Raw genomic sequence first — 23,501 nt, forward strand, 5'->3', positions numbered from 1 at the left:
TCATATCTTCAGCAGAGACATTATAATCAAATTGTAATGTCAGGTCAACAAAGGAAGAGCCTGGGCTTAGCAGTCAGATTTACCCTCATACCATTACTACTGTCTTAACCACAAGTCTCTGAGATTCATTTCGTACATCCACAAAAAAAGGGTATCTTTTCATCCCATCAGATGAGAACAAAAAGTATTCCCTCTGAGCACAATGGACCTATGGCTCTCTTTGACAGAAGTTTTAAGCATGGCCTCCAAGTGGCAAAGTAGCCACTAGTATGGCACAGTTTACCAACTCCTCTGTTATCCTCACAGCTCATTGCATGCTCACTGGGTCAACTGGTTTAGGGTGGGGGTTTCTGTTTTCCCAGGCTGATGTTCATAGGGTTTTATAATTTAGCCTCTGCTGTATATTGAGCTAGCTACACACTGGTGAGAGGAACGTGACCCTAAGCATTCCAGAAGTCTTCTCCTAAGTCATCCCCAAGGGACTTAGGGACTGCATACAAATAGGACACACATGAGGTTTCCTGATAATCCACAACTTTTCATGTGGGCCCGACACTATATCCTAAACCATAATGCTGAGCTGTGTACATTTTGAACAGGATTCCAGAGAAAAATGATTATGATCTTTCTTACAAAGGCACAGCTTTCAATCAAGTCTGACCTGACCAGTAAGTCTGGTGAGGAAGCAGAAACAGCTGATGTTAAAGGGAAAAGACTAAAAAAGGGGAATGGCAGGAGGGATACAACTGCTGTCCTGCTTCTATTATAAGAATCTTGAAATTCTTCCATTTCATTTTGGCAAAATGTACCTGTTACTACTAAGTAATTCTATTTTCTTTCTTCAATGGTAAAAACCACATACAAATTGTATCTTCTCTTTCACTTCAGGCACTGTCCAAAAAAGTGATTCTCAAAACTATACCAACAGGGGAAAATATCTCACCTCAAGCTCCGATTTATTATTCAAGCTGATCCTGGAAGAGATGGAACAGATAACAAAGCATGAAAGAGATAGTTTTGAAAATACAGTAGGTGGAGAGGACAGACCACTGGGGCTGCCATTTGGATAAACAATTATTATTTGCACCCCACACTGATTCACAACATCACCTCCAGTTTATCCTGCCATCTGTGACTCAGTCTAACCACAAGACGGGGGGCGGGGAGAAGCTTGCTTCTTCCCAAGACCACTAGGGAGGATGATTAAAAATATTCTATACTTAGGAGTTCTTAATCTAGGACTGATGCTCACATTCATCCCCACCCTTCCCCGCCTCACCCACCACAGAATGTCCTTTAATCCAGAAACATGAGGTTCCCCAGGAGACCAAAGCTGTGGCAAAGTTTACATTTCTTAAATCTTCTGCAAGAGTGTAATTTGGGTAACATTTGTACTGACTATAAAAATTCACTGATGGAATCAGAATTGTTTATTTTGTCCCGTGGACTTGTTTCCTCTGACAAAGCAAGGCTCCTTTGAGAATTTTCTGACTCCCTAATTAGTTAACAGTTTTGAATTCCATATTCTCATACCAGTAGGGATCTTTGAAAACTGAGAGATGAGAGAGATAGCAGAAAAGAAGGGAGAACTCTCACGTGGACTTTGGGATGTAAACGTAAATCTGCAGATCCCTTCACAGCAAGGCACAATTCTCCCTGTCACTCAGTTATAGTCTCAACTTGATAAAATACTGTTTCTAAGGAGTGCCAATTATTCTTCTGGGAAATGACAAGCCAGTGAGATTTTTATTGCAAATTCATTCTCATTAAGTTACCATACTTTATGTCTTTGATTATTAAAGTATATTCTCACTATAACAATTTTTAGGAAATGCTGGAAGGTACAAAGAATAAGTGAAAACACAAGAAAGAAATTATACCTAATCCTCCCTCCCAGAGATAACCATTGAATAAATAAAATCTTTTATTTATTTAATATTTATTTATTTTAATAATTATTTATTTACTCATGAGAGACACACAGAGAGGCAGAGAGCTAGGCAGAGGGAGAAGCAGGCTCCATGCAGGGAGCCCAATGAGGGACTTGATCCCTGGACCCCAGGATCATGCCCTGAGCCAAAGGTACACGCTCAATCACTGAGCCACCCAGGTGTCCCATAAATAAAACCTTAAAAAAAAAAAAAGTAACCTCTACACCCAACATAGGGCTCAAATTCATGATCCCAAGATCAAGAGTCACATGTTCTAATGACTGAGCCAGCCAGGCACCTTATTTGGCACAAGTATTAAGTTGTGCTTTTTTTTTTTTTTCAAGTCTTACAGTTGAGAAGACTGGAAGTCATTCTACCTTTTGAAGGACTTGAGTCATCCCAAAACTTTCTGATAGGCCCAAAGATTAAGGTGGGTAATTGCTTAGGACAGAAAAGGCACGTTCCCAGAAACGTCTAATTTAAACTTTTAAAGGTATTGCTGAATCACATTAATAATTGCAATTGTGTTAAAAGCATAACTTTCTTCAATATAAAGACTTAAAATATACAAAAATTTTATATCTTTATGTTGCCATTTCTTCTTTTTTTTTTTATGATAGTCACACACACACAGAGAGAGAGAGAGAGAGAGAGAGAGAGAGAGAGAGGCAGAGACATAGGCAGAGGGAGAAGCAGGCTCCATGCACCGGGGGCCCGACATGGGATTCGATCCTGGGTCTCCAGGATTGCGCCCTGGGCCAAAGGCAGGCGCCAAACTGCTGCGCCACCCAGGGATCCCCATTTCTTCATTTTTAACCTGTGATTCATTTACACACCTGTGATCTCAAAAATCAAAGCGACCTCTGAACCTCTGAAAGGCCTAAGCAGGTGATTAGCCTCTCTCCTTTTCTGGGTTACTAATCAGAGAGGGACTTACGGATGGTTCTATCCTAATCATTCTCTACCCCCATCCTTCTTATTTTATTGTATCTTTGAGTAGTGTTCTGACTCAAAGCACTTTTCCTATGTTTACACCCAGAAATAGTCATTTTCCAAAGGAGAGTTGTTATATGTACTTAAGAGTAGAAGCTAGGAACCCTTCTTTTTTCTTTACCTTGGACCAGTTGACAGTCTTACGGCCCCTCCTCCCCTCACTCTCAGATCCTCCATTTCTGCATCTACACTTCCCCTCCACTCTCAGAAAGGATTCTATTTCTGGAGTTCACCCATGCTGCCCCATGTTGCTATTTATCTTTTACTGTATACTACCTAGTTCTTATGCTTGAAGCCTGTAGTTGCTGTGTTAATTTGAATTTATCTGTATTACTCTGAATCAAAGCACCATATACATAGCAAATACTCAAAAGATATGTTGATAACGTCACTCCACTAAATGGATAGCTGAGGGTAGCATAACTGACTTCCTAGAAGAAAATGAAGTAATCTTTATTTTAAATCAAAGCTGCTATTGGTTACCAGGTAAATGCAAACCAAAGAGAGGCCATTCTGGAATTGTTGCTAATACTTGAATTCATCTCTCTGGACTTATATTTTTTTGTCATATTTCTTTATCCTTTCATCTTTCTCTTCTTGTTCCTTACCTAACACTTTCCTTTTTCCTTCTTTTCCTTTTACATATTCAGTGACCTGACTTACAAGTCATCTAATACCAGAAATTTCCCTTAACTGGAATTCCTAGAGAACTTGGATCCATGTCAATAGTTAGATTTCAGGTCCCCAAAGCCTTTTTTCTAACTAACCTCCACTCATCTGGTAAGAGTGTAGCAACAGGTAGATCTTGGGCTGAAATTATACGTTTACCAGAATCTTGTGAATTTGCGCCACCCAGTGGCCAAAGTCACTAACTTCATCCTCTGAAAAACACAAAAAAAGTAAAATAAGCAAATGTAAACAAATGTGAGGTCCGTATGTATTACTGCCCCAAAGGGAAAAAAATCATAACCACAAAATTATGGCCTATTTTAAGTCACTTTTCTAAAATTTAAAGTAGGATAGAGAAGGATATATTCAGAGGTATAGTGTCAGTGTCACGGTCTCCACAGAATAAGATGATATCCCGAAGACTCTCCAAGGATTTATTCAGGTCACTACTGCTCTCTAGTGTACTGGAAAAGAAGAATAAACAGTGCAGACTATACTATAAAATCCTTATTGCCCTCTAGAAGAAATAAATATTCAATAGAATAAATACTTCTCAATCTGAAGCCTTATAAACTATACATATAATAATACCAGAAAGCAGTTTATTTCTTTTACAAAGAATTTTCTTGGTGGGTGCCTGGGTGGCTCAGTCAGGTAAGCATACAACTCTTGATCTCAGCTCAGGTTTGTTTTTTTAAATAAATAAATAAATAAATAAATAAATAAATAAATAAATAAATAAATTTATTTGTTTGTTTGTTTGTTTATTTATTTATTTATTTATTTCACAGAGGGAGAGAAGCAGACTCCTCACAGAGCAGAGAGCCCGATGCAGGAATCGATCCTAGGACCCCAAGATCATGACCCGAGCCAAAGGCAGACGCTTAACCAACTGAGCCACCCAGGCACCCTCAGCTCAGGTCTTGATCTCAGGGTTCTAAGTTCAAGCCTTGCATTGGGGTCCACACTGAGCATGGAGACTAGTTAAAAAAAATATTAAAATGAATTTTTTTTTAAGACATGTCTATGTCTAGGACATGTGACAAGGAATAGAATTCATGGGTTGTAGGATACAATCTAGCAAAGTTGATTGCATATGGTTCTCTAAAGTGGCTGTACCAAATACGTTCCCACCAGCAGTAGAGTACTATTCCACTATCTCCCTAACTTAAAAATCTCAGACTTTAAAATTTTTGCCAATCTTACTGCTATGAAGTAGTGTGTCATTGTTGTCCTTCTGTATATTTTCCTGCTTGATAGTGAGATTGAGTATCCTTCCATATATTTGCACTCAGGTTTTCTCTTGCTTGCTTATATCCACTCCTCCTCCTTTTTAAAAGATTTTTAATTTATTTGCTCATGAGAGACACAGAGAGAGAAAGGGGCAGAGACATAGGCAGAGGGAGAAACAGGCTCCATGCAGGGAGCCCGATGTGGGACTCAATCCTGGGACCCCAGGATCACACCCCGAACCAAGGGCAGACACTCAACCACTGAGCCACCCAGGTGTCCCACCTTCCCCCTTTTTCTTTTGGGTTGTTAATTTTTTTTCTAAGATTTTATTTTTAAGTAATCTACTCCCAACATGGGGCTCAAACTCACAACCTCAAGATCAAGAGTTCCATGCTCTACTGACTAAGCCAGCCAGGAGCCCCCATTAGTCTTCTTTTACAGTTACAGAAGTCTGTATTCTTGCCTATATTCTTGGACACTAATCCTTTGTCTGTGAAACATGTTACAATCAAAAGTGTATTTCTAAGATATTATTCCCCAACATGCAGATTTATACATTTAAAAAAAAAAATCATCAGGCTCTGAAGCTCCAGGAATCCTATTTAGCTCCAAGAATTGGTTTTGACTTTGCCTTCTATGGCTGCATTTAAAAAGCTGTTTGAGGGCAGCCCGGGTGGCTCAGCAGTTTAGCGCTGCCTTCAGCCCATGGCCTGATCCTGGAGACCTGGGATCGAGTCCCATGCCAGGCTCCTTGCATGTAGCTTGCTTCTCCCTCTGCCTGTGTCTCTGCCTCTCTCTCTCTCTGTGTCTCTCACAAATAAATAAATAAATAAAATCTTTAAAAAAAATAAATAAAAAGCTGTTTGACACATCTAAAACTGCCACAAAACTGAACATATTTCTTTGAAGGATTTCAAGGACTGCCATCTTGAAGGACTCTGCCAACACATACATGACAAGGTAAGAGTTGGGTCATCAGATTATTCCAACCCTATTCAATTCTTTATGGCAGGAAAAGGAAAAAAAGCAGGTCTCATAAAGCTACTAAAATCTGTCATTGTCGTATTCTGAAATTAAACCAGCTAAGTAATGCACAGGTTCAATTTGAATGATTTACTTAGATATTTTTTTCCCTAGGCATTTATAATGACTCCACAGTGTTGAAAAGATTTGCAACATGCAGGGATAGCTAAACTCCTAGGCCTATTTTCCACTAAAAAGCACAGAACTCTTCCAGGGTAAGCCACAAAGTACCTTTGCCCAACATTTTTATTTATCTAAGCACAGAGAAGATGAACTCTGGCAGAACAGACAGTTCATGTGCCAGAGCAACATCGCAACAGGGGAGTGTGGCCTCCTTTTCTCTCTGCTGTGATGTCACTGTTTACCCTTTCAGCTCCCTCCTCCATATGGAGCTAGGAAATAATCTGATTCCCATACCTACACTTTCAATGAAATCTTTTCACTTCCACCTACTCACTCTTCCTGCGTATTAGGTTTAAACCTTTGTCCTCTAACTGTAGATAGAAATAATATGTAACATTTCATGCACATCTATTATGTAAGAACAAAAGCTTTGTCTTCTGCTAAAGTAACATTAGGAAAACAGGTTAAGGAGCATATCACTGGTCTAAACTACCACAAGAGCCTCTATCTCCCCATAGTTGCTCTTTTGTCTCTCTTTAGTCTGCACACAGTTCTCCACACTGTAGCCAAGAATGAGTTTTCAACATGCAAATTTGATCCTGTTACTCTTCTGCTGAAAACCATTCAGTGACTTCCCACTGTGATCAGGATAAAGCCCCAAATCCTTAACAAGACTGCTAAGGCCCTGAATAGTCTAGCCTGTCTCCTTCACCAGTCTCATCTCCCCTCACTGTGCCGCTTCAGCCACAGTGGACCAGCTTCCTTCTTTCTTGCCTCAGAGCCTATGCTGTTCTCCATGCCTCCAATGCCATTTCCATTCCCTTACTCCTCCTTCCCCTTCCTTTACCACTCTTTGCCTATTTAACTCATACTTCAGATCCTGGCTCAACAGCCACCTCCTTCCCAGAGTCCTCCCTGACCTCCCAAACTCCACCAGGTTTACCGTGGTGAATTTCCTCCATGCTGGGGCGCCTGGGGCTGTCAGTTAAGCAGTTAAGCAACCACCTTTGGCTTGGGTTACAACCCCAGGGTCCTGGGATGGAGCCCCATGTTGAGCTCCCTGCTCATAGGGGAGGCTCCTTCTCCCTCTCCTTCTGGTTGCTGCTCCTCCTGCTTGTTCTCTCTCTCTAAAATAAATAAATAAAATCTTAAAAATTTTTTTTTGTTTTAATTTCCTCCATGGAATTCATCTGTTTGCAATTGTTCTCCTGCAGCATTTGATAGATGCCTCTCTCATAGATGTGAGCTACTCGGAGAACAGGGACCATGCCTGTTTTACTTACATTGTGTCCCTAGTTCTAGAGCTGTGTCTGACATGTGTAGGGACTGTGTAAATAACTGCCCTTAATGAATGATGAGACAAATGGGGGCTGAGTTGGTTCCCTTCCCAGACTCTCTTTCCTTCAAGGTTCCCAGATCTTGGAAATTTATAAACCATCTTCTCTGTGTCCTCCCTTCTTTTACCATGAGTCACCAGCCTGGCCCCCATCTCACTTACCCCTCTCTGAAGGAACTACAATTACTAGAGAAAACAGAGGATCAGACACTTGCCTAAGGTCCCAGAGCTAGTAAGGAACAGAGCTAGGATTCCAACACAAAATGACCTCAAAATCTCTGCACTCTTCACCACTACATATAAGCCGTGCCAATATATCTTCCATTGATATTTCTCTTGACTAAGTGTTCCTTATCTACTTGTTTTTATTAGGAGGATTAGCCCTTTTTGATATGAGTTACAAACATTTTTCTATTTTGTCATTTATGTTTGACATTGCTTAAGGTGTTACTTTGTTTGGCAGGCTTAGGTCATGATCCTGGGGTCCTGGGATCAAGCCCCATATCAGGCTCCTTGCTCAGTGAAGATTCTGCTTCTTCCTCTCCCTCTGCCTACCACTCAGCCTGCTTGTGCTCGCCTTATGTCAAATAATAAAATCTTAAAAAATTTTTTTCCTTCCCTGTGCCAAGATTCTAAAGGAATTTCCTCATATTTTCTGTTTCCAGTTTTTATATTTTTAAACATTTCATCCATTTGGAGTTTATCCTGGTGTGAGGTACAGATTGACACTTATTTTTTCTCAAATTGTTATCCAGTTGTCCACACCATTTATTGAGTAGCTCACCTTTACTATAGACTAAGTTCCTATATATATTCTGGTTTACTTCTATACTTTTTTTAACCTTTATCTTTGACTTCTCTGTAGTATTTGGCACTGTTGACTAATTCATTTTCTTGGATGTACTTTCAGTGCTATCTTGCTATTGAATGGTAAATAAACGTACTCAGGGAACTAGCAAATCAGGGGCAGCAAAATAATAAAGAAGATATAATTGCATAGGAAAAATCAGAACTTTGACTGCTCTTACACATCCTTTATAGCTTGTAATATTTTTATCTTAAAGATTAAAATTTTCTTTTTAGATTTTACTCATTTATTTGAGAGAGAGAGAGAGGAGGAATAGAGCAGGAGGAAGAGGGAAAAGCAGACTCCATGCTCAGAGTGGAGCCCCACACAAGGCTCAGTCCCACGACTCAGAGATCATGATCTGAGCTGAAACCAAGAGCCAGAATCTTAACCAACTGAGCCATCCAAGCACCCCTAAAAAATTTTTTTTAAATAAAATCTACGCCCAATGTGGGGCTCCAACTTATGACCCTGAGATCAAGAATCACATGCTCAAAAAAAAAAAAAAAAAAAGAATCACAGGCTCTACTGAGTCAGCCAGCCCAGGGCTTCAAAATTTCCAGTTTGTGCTAACTCCCTAATCTGTATATCTGATCTAGACCTCTCCCCTTTAGTTTTTGAATCTGCCTAGTGAAGGTTACCTGTACATCCTACAGACACTTCAAACTCAACATATCCAGAACCAAACCTGCCCCTTTCCCTTCAGGTCTGCCCTTTGCCTGATGGTCCCTCTCTTGGTGAGCAGTGCTATAATCCATCTAGTCAACCACACTGTACATCTGAAAATCATATTTAATTCTACCACTTATCACTTTTGTCCCCCTAATTAATTGCTTCTTAAACACCTTAAATCCATTTCTTCTTCCTCATCCCCATTCCAATGGTTCTAGTTCAAGCTCTCATTTCTCACTTGAATTGCTAAAACCCCTGACCCTTCATTTTGCTACTTTTCAGTCCCTATCAGTGCCAGAGAGATTTAGGTCTAAAATCCAAACAAGTGAGAACACTGCTCCCCAACTCAAAATGCTTCCCAGGCTCTCCATAGTCTCTGAGTAAAATGTAAAACCTGCTATGGTCTGACCTCTATCTACCCATATAGCATCATGTACAGCAGCCCCCCTTTCTTGTTCTCTGTACTCCACTCATATAGACCAAATTGGGCACAAATTTGAATAATTTGTTCCTTCTGCTTGGAATTTCCTTTCCACTCTTCTCCAAGACTTAACTCATCACTTCCTAGAGACTTAGATCTTAATTATTCTTGGAACCCTTAGTGTACCTAGCACATCTCTGTTATAACACATATTGTCTTGTATTGTGATTATTTTCATGCGTATTTGTCTCCCCAACTGGACAGTGAGCATCTTTTTGAGAGCACAGACTATTTTATTAATCGTTGAACCTCTAGTACTTTGCACAGTCCTTGGCCTAGAGCAAGGCTAAATAATATTTAGAGTAAAGGAATGAACACATAAGAATGTTCTAGAAGTTTCAAGCAAAAAAATATGTCTATAGCTTGATTTATAGAAGACTAGTAGGTGGTCTGTCAGAAGGCCTCTCAGGCTGTTTTACAGGCTTAGAAACCCAAATTTTCGACACATAGATAATGTTCCCATTATTTAGGAGCAGATTCACACTAACCAAGCTTATCTGTAAATTTATCAATTTATTAATTACAATTAATTGTCATATATACAAAAATACTGTTCTCTGTTTAACTAGCATATCCTGAACCTGAAGGTAAGCCGGTATGGGGAGCTGCATTATTCATGCATAATTGTTTGCACTCTTAATGGAAGAAAATAAAATTGTATTCTTGAGGGGCAAGAAAGATCTTACTCTCTTTATATATAAAGTACAGGTAGAGATGCCTGGGTGGCTCAGCGGTTGAGCATCTGCCTTTGGCTCAGGGCATGATCCCGGGGTCATGATCAGTTTAACTCCCAGACTGATTCTTTCTTAAAGAATCAGAATTAGGGGGATCCTTGGATGGCTCAGTGGTTTAGTGCCTGCCTTCGGACCAGAGTGTGATCTTGGAGTCCCAGGATGGAGTCCTGCATCGGGCTCCCTGCATGGAGCCTGCTTCTCCCTCTGCCTGTGTCTCTGCCTGCCTCTCTCTCTCTCTCTCATGAATAAATAAAATATTTTTTAAAACTAAAGTACAGGTAGATACATAATATGTAAACAGATATCTATCTAGCATATCTATAGTATTAAAACTTCACGAGGGGAAGCAATTAGGAAAAAAAAAAGGCTAAAAGCCTCTTCAGGGATGACAGTAATGAAAAAAGCTTGAGAAACAGTAGTTTAACTCCCAGACTTCTCTGGGTGGCTCAGCGGTTTAGCACCTGCCTTCGGCCCAGGGTGTGATCCTGGAGTCCCGGGATGGAGTCCCACATTGGGCTCCCTGCATGGAGCCTGCTTCTCCTTCTGCCTGTGTCTCTGCCTCTCTCTCTCTCTGTCTCTCATGAATAAATAAATAAAATCTTTAAAAAAATCAGAGTTAATTCTAAAATTCAAATATTTGATGGCATTAGGCTGACATGGTGTCTCTACAATATCATAGCCTATAACAGGGCAATTACACATGAAAGACATTGGCCAAGGCTCCTTTCCTTGAATGGGCACTCAGAAAGCTTCCATAGGCTTTAACTCTTCCATTACTAACTAAAGCCTCCCTCCTTCAGATGACTCATTCTCCCTTTGGATTACATATTTGGCATTCTCAGGAGCCAATACACTTCCTAAAAAAATCTTTACATATCTTCGTTGGGATCCATTACCTTCTGAGGTTGTATAAAATAGTGATTACAAGCTGTAGATAAAAGTTTGAATCTCTACTATGCTGCTTGTTTACCTTGAGCATTTGTTTCTGCATCAGTAAAATAGCAGTAACAACACCTCCCTTAATGGGTTTTTAAGGACTAAAATGAGAAAATATATATAGAAAGCCTTAAGCAATAGCTATTTTTAGTACCAAAATTGTGATGAGAACCCTGCTGTGTTATTTTGAAAGTATGTTTGTGTGTGTGTGCATGATTAAACAGTAAAGAAGGAAAATGGTTGTCCTTGGCATATAGATTCTATAAAATTAATAAAGTGAGCGGACAAATACTGAAAAATGTGTTTTGCTATGTAAAGATAACCAATTACAGTCATTTATGGAAATGGTACTTAACATTTAAGACCTAATTATCATGCAGCACAATAACAATTACATATATCATTAAATATGCATCAGATTAACCTTGTAAGTTTTATTTGACTGTAATAGTAAAGTACTCATTCTGTACTCTAAGGAACAGTCTTATAGTTAATTGCTCACAATGTATAAGTCTGTTCACTATTTACATTAAGTAAATGGGACATAGCTCCTAAATTCATCTGCACAATCCAGAGGTAAAGCTGGATTATCCATTCTTTTTTTTTTTTTTAATTTTAAGATTTTATTTATTCATGAGGAACACAGAGAGAGAGAGGCAGAGACACAGGCAGAGGGTGAAGCAGGCTCCATGCAGGGAGCCCGACCTGGGACTTGATCCCAGGTCTCCAGGATCACACCCCGGGCTGAAGGGGGTGCTAAACCGCTGAGCCACCTGGGCTGCCCCATGAATTATCCATTCTTGATTGCAACTATGCATCTGTTCTGTGACCTGTGAGATAAATAAAGTACATTCCCTTTAATTATGTATAGTAAGTTGCTAAAGAAGCAAGTAGCAAAAGAAATTCCATGTAATTGCTCCATTAATTGTTCTGGAAACCTACAGGTTTCTAGTAGGTAGATATGATTCAAAAAACGAAAAAATTCTAAATTTTATTTTATTTATATTTTATTTTATATTTTATTTTATATTTTATATTTTATATTTTTTTTATTTTATATATTTTATATTTTATTATTTTATTTTATTTATTTTTTTTATTTTATTTTATATTTTATTATTTTATTTATTTTATTTTATTTTATTTTATATTTTATTATTTTTTATTTTATTTATTTTATTTATTTTATTTATTTTATTTTATTATTTTATTTTATTTTATTATTTTATTTTATTTTATTATTTTATTTTATTTTACTTTATTATTTTATTTTACTTTACTTTACTTTACTTTATTTTATTTTATTTTATTTTATTTTATTTTATTTTATTTTATTTTATTATGATAGTTACAGAGAGAGAGAGAGATAGAGATGCAGAGACACAGGCAGAGGGAGAAGCAGGCTCCATGCACCGGGAGCCCGATGTGGGATTCGATCCCGGGTCTCCAGGATCGCGCCACGGGCCAAAGGCAGGCGCCAAACCGCTGCGCCACCCAGGGATCCCTCAAAAAATGAAAAAATTCTAATGTTGAGCATTGGCCAACTCAGCCTTATACAACTTCTAAACAAGCCCAGGGTCACCCTATGGAGCACTTCTAGAATTAGAATTTATTTGACTCCTACCATGAACTAGGTATTTTATACATATAGTCATATCCTTACAAAACTCTTATGAATTAGGTATTATAATTCTCATTTTATGCAAGAAGAGAAAAAAGGCACAGAAAGATAATAACTTGCCTAAATACTTGACGGTGGTAAAAGGCAGTAAATTGTGTAGTTAAATTTTTCTGATAAACAGAAGTCACTCAACAATACATACCTAGTTCACCTACCTTTTTGGATTCTACCCAAAGCCTGATGACTCATGAGACAGATATTCTGCACTTTTCATAGATTAAAAAAAAAAAAAAAAAAAAGTCAGGATGGTGAGCAAGAGGCAGAAGAGATGGGTAGCAAAAACCTAGATTCATGAACACTCTGCTTAATGGTCATGGCATTATGAAAATCCTGATATCTGCTAACTCTTCAGTTTTAAATAGTCAGAGGCAAGTTATTAGTTACATTTGGCCAGATCTGGTTTTCATTCTGGCTGTGCTATCTAGTACCTAAATGACTTTAGGCAAGTGGATTTACCTTTCTGAGTCTTATTTTTCCTTATCTGTAAAGCAGGGCCTTTAGCAAAAATGTTTTTTCCCCTCTTGTTCACCTCTGAGATCCTGAGGGCCCTCTTAGAGTAACTCAGATATGGCACCATGTGAAGAAATAGCTACAAAGACCTTACATTTCTGTAAATAAATTAGCAGGAGTGCTTCAACCTTTTCTCTGCAGACTTGTCATAGTTGGGGTGGATCAAGTTAAATAGTCTAGGAAACTTCTGGGAAAAAAAAAAAAAAAAGGATTGATTCCTTAACTCCTTTGACTAGGGTGGCCACAAAGAGAGAAAGATAAGGAGGCAGGAAGAGGGAGGCAATGCTCCTGAATGTTAAGAGGCAGCAGCAGAGCCTGAGGAGGCTGGAACCAGACCTGAACTGGGCCACTGGGGAGCCTGTGCTTCTGTGAAAGCAACTTGGTGGATGTGAAATCAAAGAGCTGAGAACTAAGAGCTGTAGTTCTTGAGGCTCATGCCTATTGTGGGGTGAAACCCTCTCTACTGAGCATGTCACAGGAAGATTCTTTGCCTTGTAGAGCCCTTGTAATTGGCTCTGCTCCAGGACCTACATCTCTGGATAACTTTATTAGGTATACCTCAGAGCTTAAAGGAGAGAAGTGGAACCCCACAAGAAAGAATAGATTTTTAGACTTTGTTTTTATCTATTTGTATACCAAACTACAAAGAACCACCTCAGTTAGAAGAAAAATGAGTATTAGATGAGATAAAGTTTATAAAGACTTTCAGCACTTAGGACAAGTAACTAGAAATGATAAAGAATGGGACACCTGGGTGGCTTAGTGGTTGAGCATGATCCCAAAGTCCCAGGATCAAGTCCCACATAGCACTCCCTGTGGGAAGCCTGCTTCTCCCTCTGCCTGTGTCTCTGCCTCTCTCTCTGTCTCTCTAATGAATAAATAAATAAAATATTTTTTAAAAAAAGAAATGATAGAGAATGATTTTTTTTAATGATTTTATTTATCTATTCATGAGAGACAGAGAGAGAGGCACAGAGACACAGGCAGAGAGAGGGGCAGGCTCCATGCAGGGAGCCTGACGTGGGACTCGATCCTGGGTCTCCAGGATCACGCCCTGGGCCAAAGGCGGCACTAAACCGCTGAGCCCCCAGGGCTGCCGGAGAATGATTTCCATAGAGAGAGAAGCTCAGAAATTACACTTTTGATTCTAAACACAGCAGCTTGGGATGCCTAGGTGACTTGTAGGTTAAGCTTCTGCTTTCAGCTCAAGTCATGATCTTAGAGCCCAGAGACTGAGCTCCACTAGGGCTCTCTTTTTAGAGGGGAATCTACTTCTCCCTCTCTGAACCTTCCCCTGCTTGTGCACGCTCTCACTGTTGCTCACTCTCTACCCCTCTCAAATAAACAAAATCTTAAAAAAACAAAAAATCACAGCAGCTTAACAGTTGAAGAGGAGATGTTGGAATATTCTTGACTCAGTCAATGGCAACTGCATTACAGACCCTGGCATTAGGATACAATTTTCCCTCCGGGTTTCAAGTTCAAAGGCCAACCTCCTCCATTAAGGATGGAAGGGCTTGGGGTACCTGGATGGTTCAGTCAGTTAGGCACCCCACTCTTAATATGGTTATGGTCTCAGGGTCATGGGACCAAGCTCCTACCAGGCTTGGCACTCTGTGAGGAGTGTGCTTGAGAATTTTTCCCCTCTTCCTCTCCCTCTGCCCCACTTCCCATGTGCTCTCGCTCTAAAAATAAATAAATAAATATTTTTAAAAAATGAATGGGAGGGCTGGGAGGATGTGGTATCAATCTGTCCTGAACATCAATCTTCAAAAACATTAATTCAATATAAATAAATCTGGGACATAATGTAAATTTCTGTCTTAAGATGTTTTTTTTCAGAGATGCCTGGGGGCTAGTTGATTAAGTGTCCAACTCTTGATTTTTGTTCAGGTCATCCTGGGCCTGGAGCCTGCTTAGATTTTCTTTCTCCAGGGCATCTGGTGGCTCAGTTGGTTAAACATCTACCTTTGGCTCAGGTCATGATCCCAGGGTCCTCTCTCTCAAATGAATAAATTTTAAAAAGAATCTTTAAAGAGTCTCTCTCCCCATCTTTGCCCTCCCCTTCTCTTTCCCTCTCTAAAAACATATATATATATATGTATATATATTTATTTATATATATATATACATATATATATATATGTATATATATATATATAAATAGGGCAGCCCGGCTGGCTCAGCAGTTTAGCACTGCCTTCAGCCCAGGGCCTGATCCTGGAGATCTGGGATCGAGTCCCACATCAGGCTCCCTGCATGGAGCCTGCTCCCTCCGCCTATGTCTCTGCCTCTCTCTCTCTCTCTGTGTGTGTCTCTCATGAATAAATGAATAAAATCTTTAAAAAATATATTAAAAAGATGTTTTTTAGGTTCCTTTATAGACATGTTCAGTGAGGGGAGAAAGAAGGCGCTCAGTCACCTCAAGTGAAATACAAAGTGCTCTGAAAGCATATTGAAGAGTTACTTAACCCTGAGTTTGGCAGGGTCAGGAAAGATGTTCCTAAGGAAGTGATGTCTAGGTTGAAGTGGAAGTGCCCTGGTAAAGGAAGCCTGGAAGTAACAGTGCAAGAAGGAAATGGAGGTATTTCTGTCTGGCTGGGGAATGAAGAATAAGCTGGTGTGGTGCTGACAGAGAAATATGAAGACACAAGGCCCTGAAGGGCCTTCTACAAAAGCTGACCATATAATTTATTGTACAAACTGAGATATTTCTTTTCTTTTCTTTTTGTTTTTAGAGAGGAAGAGAGAGGTAGGGGAGAGGGGCAGAGGGAGAGCTAGAACCGTAAGCAGGTTCCACATCAAGCATGGAGCCCAACTCAGGGCTTGATCTCACAATCCTGAGATTGTGACCTGGGCTGAAATCAAGAGTCAGATGCTTAGCCAACTGAGCCATCCAGGTGCCCCCAAACTGAGACATTTCTGAGAATGAAATAAGACCATATTACTAATTATAAGGGACAATAGGAGTAAACCAGATTGTCCTGAGCAAATTGGGACTTATCACCCAACTCATTAAGTCATGTTCAGGTGCCTGCACCTCTGTGAAAGCATAGATCTCTTCTCATTTTTCTTTGTATATTTTGCCTTAGTGACTTCATCTATACTTGCTTTATTTGTCCATTTCACAAATATTTGTCCAGGATGTGCTTAGGGGCACAGAAGTTACAAAGAAAAAACATAGTGTCTGGGGCGCCTGGGTGGCTCAGCCGTTGAGTGTCTGCCTTTGGCTCAGGGCGTGATCCTGGACTTGGGGTGGGTCCTGCATTGGGCTCCTTGCTAGGAGCCTGCTTCTCCCTCTGTGTCTCTGCTTCTTTCTCACTGTGTCTATCATGAATAAACAAATAAAATATAAAACAAACACAGTGTCTGTCCTCAAGCTTTGTCTAAAAATGACACACATCCAAAGAAAAAATTTTAATACAGTTATACAACTTTAATCCTGGCCTTTCCTCTGAGCTCTAAATTCATAGATATCATTTCCACTCAGACTGCAAAAGACAAATCCAAAATAGAACTTTTAATTTCTCCTCCAAATCTGTTCTTCCTACAGCTGATCTTACAAACGATGCCACTATCCACTATATTGTTGAAGGCAAACACCCAGAAAAGCACTGCCTTCATCAGTGTTATCTTTCCTCTCACTGTGCGTTTTAATTTCTCCACATCTTTCTTAAGCACAATGACTAAATTGGGGCTTAGAATTCTAATGAGGGCCTAACATCAACTGAAGCAGAAGTATGCTTGAGGCTCTTGAATGCTATGTTTTTTAAATGAATAGATCCCAGTATTAAGGAATTGTTTTCTTCCACAATAGTACAACATTAATGACTCATATTAAATTTGTTGACAATCATGACAACCAGATCTGGATATGTGCCCTAGCCAGTCTCAAAAAACTTCAGTGAAGGTGAGAAAGACATGATGGTAAGTCCTCATGTGTCTGACCCTATCTCTTCTTTGTAGAGGTGATTGCAAAGGTGTAAAGGTGTAGGTGAAACACCAATGCTGATAAACTGTTGTACGATGGCTGTGTAAAAAAAGGACAATTAATGCTTTAAAGAATAACTTTAATGTTTCTACCATCTTACTCTCCACACAGCTGCCAGTGTGATCCTTTTAAAATAAATCTGATTACGTTCCCCACCACACACCGTGGAGTCTTATATGAGCCATTTCTGGGAAGAAACTGCTCAAAATACCTGTAATACTCAACAAAACTAAAAGACAACCTACAGAATGGGAGAAGATATTTGCAAATGATATATCAGATAAAGGGCTAGTATCCAAGATCTATAAAGAACTTATTAAACTCAACAGCAAAGAAACAAACAATCCAGTCATGAAATGGGCAAAACACATGAACAGAAATTTCACCAAAGACGACATACACATGGCCAACAAGCACATGAGAAAATGCTCCGCATCACTGGCCATCAGGGAAATACAAATCAAAACGACAATGAGATACCACCTCACACCAGTGAGAATGGGGAAAATTAACAAGACAGGAAACAACAAATGTTGGAGAGGATGTGGAGAAGGGGGAACCCTCTTGCACTCTTGGTGGGAATGTGAACTGGTGCAGCCACTCTGGAAAACTGTGTGGAGGTTCCTCAAAGAGTTAAAAATAGACCTGCCCTACGACCCAGCAATTGCACTGCTGGGGATTTACCCCAAAGACACAAATGCAGTGAAACACTGGAACACCTGCACCCCAATGTTAAAGCAGCAATGTCCACAATAGCCAAACTGTGGAAGGAGCCTCGGTGTCCATCGAAAGATGAATGGATAAAGAAGATGTGGTCTATGTATACAATGGAACATTATTCAGCCATTAGAAATGATATATACCCACCATTTGCTTAGACATGGATGGAACTGGAGGGTATTATGCGGAGTGAAATAAGTCAATCGGAAAAGGACAAACATCAAACGGTCTCATCCATTTGGGGAATATAAAAAATAGTGAAAGGGAATAAAGGGGGAAAGGAGAGAAAATGAGTGAAAATTATCAGTGAGGGTGACAAAACATGAGAGACTCCTAACTCTGGGAAACAAACAAGGGGTAGTGGAAAGGGAGGTGGGTGGGGAGTTGGGGTGACTGGGTGACAGGCACTGAGGGTGGCATTTGACGGGATGAGCACTGGGTAATATGCTATATGTTGGCAAATTGAACTCCAATTTATAAATAAATACATAAATAAAATAAAAATAAAGTAAAATAAAATACCTATAATACGAATCCACACTCCTTGGCAAAATGTTTTCCAAATTGTTAAACCCTAAATAGAAGTCTTCTTCTGTCAAAAAATAAAAAATCTGATTACTCCTTTGCTTCCAACTTTTCTGTGGTACTCTACCACATTCCCTCCCAAATCTAAAGTCCAACCATGGCTTATGACTTGATGCACGATCTGGTTTCTGCCTGTTTCCCAACTTATTTCTCTAATTTGCTGTGCTGTAGCCACAGGGGTCTCCTTGCTTCTTCAACAGGCCAAGCAAGTCCCTATCTCAGGGCCATTGCAATTGCTGCTTCTCCTAGTTTCCCTCTGGAAATCCATGTGCTGCCACTCTTATTTAATGATTAGGTTTTTGCTTATGTGCTCTTTCAATTAAGTAAGCCTTCCCTGTCTACCTCATCTACTCAAGTCAGGCAGGCTGCTCAGTCCGCCCTATAACCCCTGGGGCCTCTGCCACAGGACCCCGGCTGGCATGCAGTGGACCATGCCCACATCACTCATCCCTTTATTCTGATTTATTTTTTTGCATAAAACTTGCCACATTACTGGGCATGATCTAGTATTTAGTAATATGTATGTTGTTTCTTATCAATCTCCCCCACTATTATATGAGGCAGAGACTGTTTTGTTCACCGCTGAGTTCTCAACACCTGGAAGAGTGTCCGCTCGTTAAATATTTGTTGGCTAAGTGACTAAATAGATTTTCAGGATACATCGAATGTAAAACTACACTATATTGTATCTACTGACATGATACACAGGAAAATGTCTGGAAGAGTATACCAAAGTGTTAACTATTTATTTAAAGCGGTGAGAGCTGGCTTTCACGTTATTTTCACTTGTGTGAATGTTCTGATTATTTTTTAGCACAAATTTGTAGCATTCGTATACTAAAAGATGAATAAAGAGGCCACACCAGCAGAAAATGCAAATGAATTCAAAGCGAGGTTGGGCACATTTATGAAAGACTTCTAAACAGGTGCAACAGCATAATGGTGAAGATTATCACGGCTTGAATCCCCTCCCCCAACACTTTCGTTTTTTTTCTTTTTTCCCCAACACTTTCTAGCCGTGTGTTCCCAAGTTACTTATAAGCCAGTCTAAACGTCTTCACCCGGAAAATGGGGGTAATAATAGTGCCTGCCTCGTAAGGTCGTTGTTGAAGATTACATGACCCCAAGGATGTGACCTCCTTTGTACAATTTCTGGCATGCAAGAAATAAATACTCGACAAATGGCAGCTATTATAATAATTAGTAGTAGTAGTAATAAGAGACGATGGGACGTACCTAACCCTCAAGATTGACATCAGAGTGGACCACCACATCCTCTCATCATCGCGCCTCAATCTGGGCCCCTGAAGCCCAAAGAGGGGACGATGGTTCTTTCCAAAGAGGAGAATTTCGACGTTCCAGAAGCATCTGAGTAAAACGTACCCTGTTTACCCTTACACCAGTCAGTCAGTCTGGTTAATCCACGAGCAGCACTGGCAAGACCCGCGTGGCCTCAGCTGCCTTCGCTGCAACAGGGGCGGCAGACAGGGTTGGGGGTGGGAAAGTTAGAAACACAAAAGCAGGACAGAACCGGCCCGCTCCACCTCACCGCACTCGGAAGCGGGTCGAACGGCGCCACGCACCGGCAAGCCTCTGGCGACCGCCAACGCGCCTCACGCAAAAGTGACTGCGCCCGGACTCGGTCAGGCAGGCCGCTCGCTCCGCCCCAGCACCCCCGGGCCTCCGCCACAGGACCGCGGCGGGCGCGCGGCGAGGCCGGGGCGCCGGCCGAGGGGGCGGAGGCGGCGGCGCCGCGGGGGCCGGGGAGGGGCGGCGGCGACGCGCTCGCGCCTGTGCCGCTCGGGAGCGAGCACGCACCCCGGGGGCGCGCGCGCGGGTGGCGGCTCCTCGGCGCGGAGGAGGGGACGCGGTGAGGTGAGGCACGAGGCGTTGCGGGCCGGGTGGCGGCGGTGCGCGAGCCCCTCTCGCGGCCGAGGGGGTGGCGGGCACGGCGAAGGGGCGGAGGGGGAGGGGGAGGGGGCGGCTGCGGGCCCTGGCGGCCCCAGGGGAAACGCAGCCTGCGGACCCGCAGACGGTCTTGCGGCGCCGGGCCACGCCACGCCTGGGGGAGGGGGGCGCGGGCCCGGCCTGACCCGTGGGGCCCGCCCCTCGGCGTCCCCGGCTCGGCTCGCCCCGCCCCCTGGGCGGCCCTGCGCTGCCCCGGCCTCGGGATTGAGGTCTCTGCAGGGGCGCGCCTAATTACGCCGGGAACAGCCGCCCGGTGTCGTGCACCTGACCGACGTTACTTTTTCGAGTTTTCAAGCAGGCCTTGCAACACTGGGTACTTCAGCTCCATTTTGGAGCTGAGGCCGACTGAGGCTCAGGAAAAATGACTTGCCCAAGATCATACAGCTTAAGGAACGAAGCGAGGAGCTCAGCCTCGTCTGCAAAACTGCAGCCCCTGCACCTGTCTGTCCCCTGCACCACAGCGAAGGCGGTTCTTCGCGGTGCCTCCCTTCCTCCTCCTAGTGACTTTGAATTTGGCAGATGTTAATTTGGAGCTACCACCCATCCTTTCACGGATATCAGTGTCAGAAATGTCTCTTGTGAGAAAGGAGAGGAAACAAAAATTCTGCTTATTGCAATATTGTGCTTATGACATGAGGAATTTATACATCCATTACTTGACCATTCGTATTAACCTCTGTTGAAGTGTCGCTGCTGTTTGCTACCTTTAAGACATTGTGCAAGTACCTGTCTTTCAGAGCTTCATTTCCTTATTTGAAAAAGCAGCATGTCTGAAGGTTGTGAGGATTGATTGATTGATTGATTGATTGATTTTTGGTTGTGAGGATTTAGAGAGATAATCCACATACAGTGAGTGGTTCCACAGTACCTGGCACATGAGTCAAGTTCACTTGGCCTTTTTTTTTTTTTTTTTTAAAGATTTTATTTATTGATTGATGAGAGAGACATACACACAGAGGGGGGCAGGCTCCACGCAGGGAGCCTGACATGGGACTTGATCCAGGGTCAGGCCCTGGGCAGAAGGCGGCGCTAAACCGCTGAACCACCGGGGCTGCCCTTGGCCATTATTTTATTAACGAGTGCATAATACCCCTTGCTAAACCCATTTTTATTCAAAGACTAACTTTTCCTAGGACTAGAGGACAGCATCCTATCCCAGCCCTCTTAAAAAGACAAGTTCATTGACAGCAATGTTATCTGAATGGCATATAGACTTAATGGTGAATTATACTCCCAGCTCAGCACGCCAGATGAAAGAAGTCATTCCAGGAGAATTAAAGATGAATTAACCTTTTGTAAAATTAACATTTGTCCATTACATGTTATTTCTTGAGTTCTTTCTCTGGCATTTTGATACATACAGATATGTGCTGGACAGTAGTCCCTGCTTTCATTTAGTCTAGAAATGGGAAAAAAATATGCATTCAGAAGTAACCCTCACAAAGTAGACTGTGATGCCAGAAAAGAGAAGCTGTGGGATGATAGAAGAAGGAGAGATGTTTTCTTTTTTTTTTTTTTTTGGAGAGATGTTTTCTTGAGTTAGGGTGAAGTAGGATTTCATTTCTGCCTTCAAGAAAATACTTTGTATATTGTACAAACATTAAATATTTGTTCAGGGCAGCCTGGGTGGTTCAACGCTTTAGCACCACCTTCAGCCCAGGGCCTGATCCTGGAGACTCGGCATCATGTCCGGCATTGGGCTCCCTGCATGGTGCCTGCTTTGCTTCTCCCTCTACCTATGTCTCTATCTCTCATGAATAAATACATAAAATCTTTAAAAAGAAAAAAAAGGGTAAATGAAAAAACTCTAAACAGTTGGGCCACCCTTGGGGGTGGGGATCTCAATAGCCAGAGCTCATGGACCAAATTCTTTGATTAGTGAATAACTGGGATCCAACTGCCTTCTGCCCTTGTATTACTTGTCTTACTCAAAACTGGGATTTTCATAAGAGATATGGTTGCTTTAGCTGTGGGGGTGCGGTATACAGAATTCTGATTGGTAATCCCACCAGGACCATATGAGAAATGTGGGTGAGTCAGTTTCCCAAAGGAAAGAAGGGTTAAGGAGAGAAGTGATACTAGATAGAGAAAAACAGTAATTGTTTATTAGAGATATGTAGCCATTATGCAGGGCTTACTAGGGGCCAGGTACCACGGTACATTTTTATATGGTTTTTGATATTTAATCCTCACATTAACTCTAGGAGGTAGATACTATTTCTCATAGCCACTTTACAGAGGGAATACAGGCTTATAAAGACAAAATAATTGGGGAACCTTACTGGCTCAGTCAGAGGAGCGTGTGACTCTTGATTTCTCGGGGTCATGGGTTTGAGCCCCACATTGAATGCAGAGATTACTTAAATAAAACTCAAAATAGGGGCGCCTGAGTGACTAAGTCGGTTAAGTGTCTGACTCTTGATTTTGGTTCAGGTCATGATCTTGGGGTCATGGGATTGAGCCCTGCATCAGGCTCTGAGATTAGTGGGGAATCGGCTTGAGATTTTTCTCTCTCTCCCTCTGCCCCTCCATGTACTCTCTAAAATAAATCTTTTTTAAAAACCCTTAAAATTTAACAAAATAATTTGCTTAGCATTGCAAAGCTAGAATGTGGTAGAATTGAGTATGTTGCATTTTCTTCTCTATATCTTGTTCCTTTGAATTTTTTTTTAAAGATTTTATTTATTTATTCATAGAGACACAGAGAGAGAGAGAGGCAGAGGCACAGGCAGAGGTAGAAGCAGGCTCCATGCAGGGAGCCTGATGTGGGACTTGATCCAGGGTCCCCAGGATCAAACCCCGGGCTGCAGGCGGTGCTAAACGGCTGCGCCACCGGGGCTGCCCTCCTTTGAATTATTTCCTGATCTATGTGCCGTTTTTGTTTGTTCATAGGGGATCATCAAGCTTTGATGTATGTGTTGGCCAGTTCTGACATCTCCTTAAGGGAGCGCTGCATTGAGGAAGATCAAACAAGACTTTGCAAAGTAGGGAATGGACCGTTTGGGTTCCTTTAGCAGTAAGTATAGTGGGAACAAGCCCCAGGTGAATATTAGCAGCAAACTCAAGTG

The 23,501-nt window shown here is 41.4% G+C and overlaps 2 protein-coding genes across 7 annotated transcripts in view; one reads left to right on the forward strand and one right to left on the reverse strand.

Annotated features, from left to right (window-relative positions):
- Window positions 1-20,184, reverse strand: part of ACACA (acetyl-CoA carboxylase alpha) — a 289,228-nt gene extending 269,044 nt beyond the window's left edge. For 2 of the 3 annotated variants that reach the window (XM_055322873.1, XM_055322865.1), the window contains exons 1-4: window positions 19,702-19,780; window positions 18,403-18,472; window positions 12,815-12,865; window positions 3,692-3,805 (exon numbers count right to left, since the gene is read on the reverse strand). Coding sequence is in view for 1 of the 3 variants with exons in the window: in XM_055322849.1 (XP_055178824.1) it covers window positions 19,702-19,739 (38 nt within the window). In the remaining 2 variants the exon portion in view is untranslated. Of the gene's footprint in view, window positions 1-3,691; window positions 3,806-12,814; window positions 12,866-18,402; window positions 18,473-19,701 lie in introns of all 3 variants that reach the window. The other variant, XM_055322849.1, reaches the window with a different exon arrangement.
- Window positions 20,185-20,276: 92 nt separating this feature from the next.
- The window catches only part of TADA2A (transcriptional adaptor 2A), a 50,660-nt gene continuing 47,435 nt past the window's right edge, over window positions 20,277-23,501 (forward strand). For 3 of the 4 annotated variants that reach the window (XM_055316569.1, XM_055316589.1, XM_055316580.1), the window contains exons 1-2: window positions 20,277-20,340; window positions 23,326-23,449. In XM_055316569.1, the coding sequence (XP_055172544.1) occupies window positions 23,425-23,449 (25 nt within the window). In that variant the 5' untranslated portion in view covers window positions 20,277-20,340; window positions 23,326-23,424. The remainder of the gene's footprint in view (window positions 20,341-23,325; window positions 23,450-23,501) is intronic. The other variant, XM_055316571.1, reaches the window with a different exon arrangement.

This window comes from Nyctereutes procyonoides, unplaced genomic scaffold (genome assembly GCF_905146905.1).
Source record: "Nyctereutes procyonoides isolate TBG_1078 unplaced genomic scaffold, NYPRO_anot_genome, whole genome shotgun sequence".
NCBI classification, from domain to species: domain Eukaryota; kingdom Metazoa; phylum Chordata; class Mammalia; order Carnivora; family Canidae; genus Nyctereutes; species Nyctereutes procyonoides.